General features: G+C 41.1%; 1 protein-coding gene across 1 annotated transcript; it reads left to right on the top strand.

The window, feature by feature from the left end:
* Positions 1-4,075: 4,075 nt before the first annotated feature.
* LOC101849918 lies at positions 4,076-5,428 on the top strand. The gene is made up of 3 exons (XM_005095996.1): positions 4,076-4,144; positions 4,489-4,668; positions 5,027-5,428. The coding sequence occupies exons 1-3, from the start codon at positions 4,076-4,078 to the stop codon at positions 5,426-5,428; spliced, it is 651 nt and encodes a 216-aa protein (XP_005096053.1).
* Positions 5,429-5,654: the final 226 nt, after the last annotated feature.

Raw genomic sequence — 5,654 nt, 5'->3', positions numbered from 1 at the left:
TATAAGGTTTAGTAGACTAATATAATCATACTTAAAAGTCTGCTTCCCCCCCTGTCACTGTAAAATAATACAGTTCTCAATTTACTTTTTTTTCATAATTGAAAACCAGGGTTGGGTTGATTTAAATCAGGTCGATTTTAAATCAGTTGATTTTTAAAAATTTAAATCAACTTGATTTTAAAAATAAAACTCAGTGATTTAAATCAATTTTTAAAAAAGTATTCTGTGTTTACATCTTTAAACATTCAGAATTCCTTTCCTTGGTTTTATAAAACAGATGATATAAGGTTTAGTAGACTAAAATAATCATGCTTAAAAGTCTGCTTTCCCCCCTGTCACTGTAAGTAGTAAAATAATACTGTAGATCTATTCAATCTACTCTTTTTTCATAATTGAAATTAGCATTTTCTTTTTCTTTTTAGACAAACACAAGCGCGCGCACACACACACACACACACTGTAACTGTAATAAAAATGCAAGTTTATCTACGCATAATTACTCCCCCCCCCTTCCTTTTAGACTGACATTTTCTTAATTTTTTTGTCTGTAGCCATAATTTACTGATATAGATCTAGCAGATTAAGGCTTTCTAAAATTGCAGTTGCTTAAATTAATCATTAGTTAAAATAAAGACAATGCATTTTGCACTAAAAGAACTTACTTTTAGCCACCAAAAATCCCAAACTGTCGACATTAAAAAAAAACCCCCAAAAAACAAAACGATTTAAATTTTTAAAAATCTTGATTTAGATCTAAATAAAAAAAATCGATTTTTTAAATTTTATTTAAAAAATCAAAAAAATCACCAACCCTGCGTACAGACCAGAGGAAGATGAAACTCTGGTAACACCGCAAGCCCCCAAACAACTGCCCCAGGATAGTGCTTTTGTCCTAGACAACCTGATTGATCATATTATTGCGACTGGATGGACGGCAGCGGACATGTACTGGATCCGCCGTCGCCAGTGACATAATATCAAGCCAAAGGAGAATGATGGGGCGTACAAAAAGTACCTTGAGTTGTACAACCTCTTAATACCAGCCCCCTCGTTCGACAACCTGCCGGTTCCATCGGGCTGGAACTCAAACTTATTCAGTCAAAAGCGGGCTCAGGTCCCCAAATATGTGTCAGGGGCTAGGTATAAAGAGTGGGAGGAGGCAAGAAAGTTAGAAGACGAGAAGAAGAAGGAAGGAGTCGAAGAGAGAAAAGGAGAGAAAAGGGTGGAGAAGGAAGAAGAGAAAAAGAAGAGAGAAGAGGAGAAAAGGTTAGCGCAGTTGGAAAAGCAGAGAGCAGGGAAGAAGAAGAAACAGGGAAAGAAGACGAGGAAGTGTGGGGAGGAGAATGTAGCAAATACGGGTGGTGAGAAGGAAGCTGGAGTAGGTGAAAGTGGGAGTAAGGGAAAGAAGAGGAAAGTACAGGCGAAGATGTTAAAGCAAAAGAGAAGAAAAGGAGGAGACAGAAGAAGAGGATGAAAAGGAGGTGGGATTAGTGTATGATGATGACAGTTCTGTGGATGAGAGTTGTTTTAAGAGACCCGAATGCATGTTTTTGTTGAGGAGGGCGGGGTGAGAAAGATGGATGGGTAGGGTGTGACGTGTGTGAGTTGTGGTACCATAAGGGGTGTTCTGGTCGACAGAGTGCTGTGTTGAGTGAGATCTCAAAGAGTGAATTAAAGAATTTAACGTTTGTGTGCCCAGAGTGTGAGTAAGATGTACATGTGAGGTTGTTGTGATATGTGTGGAAGAGTAAAATGAAGCATTCATGTACATGTGTGTGAGTAAGATGTAAGTGGGCCTGTTCTGGTGGTTGTTCTTTTTAGTATGTCAATAAACATTAGTTCTGTTTTAGGCCCACTGTACAAAAGGAGTTCGTCTTTGCTTTTCAAATTGAGTGTGCCGGTATAGAGAGTGCATTAAGTACCGGTATGGGGTGCATGAACTCCACAGGGTCCGGTATGGGGTTTACACAAAGGAGTTCGTCTTTTCCCCTCAAGGAGCTAGATCCGGTATGGGGCGAATGACTCCCAGATAACCCCGGTATCGGACGCATGCCGCGACATGCGTCAAGTCTCAGTTATGGGTCTTCTTTATACACTTTCAGACTAAAAACTTTACCCCACGCCGGCAGGAAAGGCTGACCTCTCAACGAAACGAAATTTTGAGTCTACGTTTTTGAAAGAGCCGAAGTTATGGTAATACAAAAGTTCACTTCCAGAAAGAGTCATCAAGTAACACTGAGGTGCCGGTAAGCGGCGAGACCCCTCTAGATCTAGATTATCTAAACTGAATTAAAGTTTTAGATCTAATCAGTGGCGAAGCGTCTATATAATCAAATAATCACTGCTTCCCTTCCTAATTTTGAAAAAATGCCGCTATCAAATTCTCCCATAGACGTAAACCTCATAAATTAAATGTAAAAAGACGCTCATAATCACCCATGAACAGTATGCCTAACATTCAAAACGGTTTCATTGCCACAGAAATAGCCTGTTCACCCCTATCGTGCCACCCCATAAGCAGTCGCAAGCTTTGATTAAGTAAGCGTACAGGGAGGCTGGAAGAGTCTACCAAAAGAGTTGGAGGGAACATGTATGCAACAGTCAAAACTGTTTCATTGCCACATATACCCTGTTCACCCCTTTCGGGCCACAATCATAAGCAGTCACAAGCACTGATTATGTAAGCGAACTATTATTATTCTGGTCGAGTCTACCTCACTTTAACTAACTCCCAATAATATCTTGACTGCTGCGAGTGCTTGTTTTTTCCCCTCGACTTTTTACCGTCCTATAGTCAGATCGTGACCTCGATTATGACACCGGCTCCAGGCCGCAAAACGCTAGACAAAAGCAGCCAAATGTAAAATTAAAAAATATTAATAGAAATAATAGTCATGTTCTACCAAAGAGTTTAGTCTCACTGGTATTATATACTGTAGTACTGACATCTCTGCTTCTTAGCTTTTTGTGTTTGTGTATTCACATCTAAAGATAAATTTAATGATTCTTGGAATAAATATTTAATTTGATACTTTCCCGATATTTTAGCTGTTGAACATGCATACAACATGGATTCAGGATTTGTTTTCATTCACAACTCAGCGTAGCCGCCTCGAGTAATATTCTTGTGTGATATCTCCAGGCCCTATCTGGTCCCATCTCACTTTGATTACCCTGTCAAACAAGTCAGCCTTCGCCTCTGGATCTAATCTAGATGTCTAGATCTAGCTATCTATCTAGCTCTAGATCTGGATCTAGTAATATATTATCTTGGCTACCTAGATAGAATCTAGAGATATCTAGATCTAGATCTAGATCTAGATTCACCCCCACATGACAATAATGGCTGTCATGTAAACATTTAACGGGACCACAATAAATTGTACAGGTGCACCGAAAAAGAAGCCATTGAAACAAGCACAGAAGCTTAAGTAGATCTATCTACTGTTGATATGACAGTATGAATCAAGTTGCATGATAGTGTGTCTCCGAAAATTCTCAGGCAAGTAGCCTAGTTAAGAGTCGCCCTTCGGTCATTCGCCAACCTCTAGGGGCCTAGCTCTACTTTCCGAACTGCACACTCTTGGCTGGGTGCACAACAAAATCTAGATCTAGATTCTAGATCCTAGATTCTAGATCTCGATCTAGATACGCTACTTTTATTAATTAAATACTCTCTCTCTCTCTCTCTCTCTCTCTCTCTCTCTCTCTCTCTCTCTCTCTCTCTCTCTCTCTCTCTTTTTCTCTGCGCTAAAATATATTAATTTTAGTAGGCCTAAGCTAGACATACCGACTGAGATGATCAGTAGCCTTGCATTGTAACCAATGTAAAAACTATCGACAGTCCAGCGAGTTATACGCGCAGCAGCAAAAGTGGGAGGGCCTCCCTGTCTTGGCTATGACAGTATTGACAGCATAGGAAGTCGTAGCTTCACTCTAAAGTCAAGGTCAAAGTCACAGTCACATTGATTTTTTAGAGTTTGACGAAAACGTCGAGTTGACGTTCCGACTTTCTTATTGGCCGACTTTGCCCTAGCTACTGCACACCCACATCGCCCAAAAGGACGCAACGTTAATGACTGACCCAACCAGGATCTTCAACGCCGACGAGAGCGGATTTAGTTTCGATCCAAAACACAGGAAGGTAATATGTCTCTGTAATTCATGTTTATCAGATATCGATAAAATGACATTTCAGCTCTATAAACATACGCTCGCACGCACACACATACATACATATAGGCTACATGGACATTCGCATGATATATACAATAGGTAACAATATGTATAATACATCTCTATATGTTTGGTACCCTTGACACATTACACACACACTGTATTGTTTTACTATACGGTATGCAGTTTGATGTTTGTCTTTTTTCTCAATTATCTGTTATTTGTGAAATGAATTGGCCTAAGCCACCTAAAACACATTGAAACACATTGAACTTGTATTATAAATAAATGCTTTTATATGGTTTCCCTCAGGTGATTGCTTGTAAAGGTGCCAAGAATGTCTACAACATCACATCGAACACCAAGACACGGGTGACGGTGTTGGCAACGGTGAATGCAGCAGACTTCTACTTGCCACCCCTGCTCATCTACCCATACAAGAGGGTTCCGGGGAAGAATCTACTGAACGGTTTTCCCGACGCTTTGGTGCAGGTAAGTTAAGTTGAGGTTAGAATGTTGGGATAAAAATAGATCCAGACAGCGGGACATAAGACAAAGCAAGGAAGGACAAGATGTTGCCCCTATATGGAGAGAGCAATAACTCCAGGAACGCCTGGGACAGGCACATTTTGCCGCCTCTTACGGTATCCACCATTCTTTGCTTTTCCAGCCCACAGAGAGAAACCTAAAATTTCTATCTTTATTTAACAGTACAATGTTTGACATGAATTACACCATGAATCAATATGCATTGAGTTCTTCTTGATTAACATCATGTTTGATTTTACAAACCAGATTCATCCGAATCCTGCACTACATGCAACATCATGCTACATGTATATTCTTGCAGGTATCGGAAAATGGTTGGATAACCGCAGCAATTTTCTTCGCATGGCTGAGAGACACGTTCATCCCCGAGACCATGCACATCAAGAAGCCCTTGTTACTTCTTGTTGATGGCCACATCTGCCATACCTCACTCTACGAAACATCGGAGATCTGCGAGGACAATGGTATCATCCTATATTGTCTCCTGGCACATTCCTCTCATCTTATGCAGTCCTTAGATCAAACATTCTATGGCTCCGTGAAGTCTGCGTGGTCTGATGCTAGTAGAAGGCCCATCGCTGAGACTGGAGACGCAGTTGGACTGGACACCTCTGCGAAGGTTTTTCAACATTTCTGGCAGACGTGCGCAACAACAGAGAATGCCGAGTCCAGCTACAGGGCAGCAGGTATTTTCCCTTTTTGACCCCAGAGAGTTCTGAAGAGCAAGAATATGAACCCTTTTTGGGTATATAGAGATGTGCCCTCCGGAAGCAGTGACCAGCCACCAACTCAGCTTTTGCCCCCAGTTGCTCAACCAGAGGACGAACCGCCAGTTGCTCAACCAGAGGACGAACCGCCAGTTGCTCAACCAGAGGACGAACCACCTGTTGCTATACCAGAGGACGAACCACCTGTTGCTATACCAGAGG

The sequence above is a fragment of the Aplysia californica genome, unplaced genomic scaffold, assembly GCF_000002075.1.
Source record: "Aplysia californica isolate F4 #8 unplaced genomic scaffold, AplCal3.0 scaffold00118, whole genome shotgun sequence".
NCBI lineage: Eukaryota > Metazoa > Mollusca > Gastropoda > Aplysiida > Aplysiidae > Aplysia > Aplysia californica.
The sequence above is the reverse complement of the archived record's forward strand: the minus strand, read 5'-3'. Positions and strand labels throughout refer to the sequence as shown.

What these genes read in the sequence shown, in the direction of transcription:
- LOC101849918 (XM_005095996.1), top strand. Translation starts at nt 4,076, where the DNA reads ATGACTGACCCAACCAGGATCTTCAACGCCGACGAGAGCGGATTTAGT. An exon ending in TCGATCCAAAACACAGGAAG is followed by an intron (nt 4,145 to 4,488) that starts GTAATATGTCTC and finishes GGTTTCCCTCAG; the next exon opens with GTGATTGCTTGTAAAGGTGC. An exon ending in TTCCCGACGCTTTGGTGCAG is followed by an intron (nt 4,669 to 5,026) that starts GTAAGTTAAGTT and finishes ATATTCTTGCAG; the next exon opens with GTATCGGAAAATGGTTGGAT.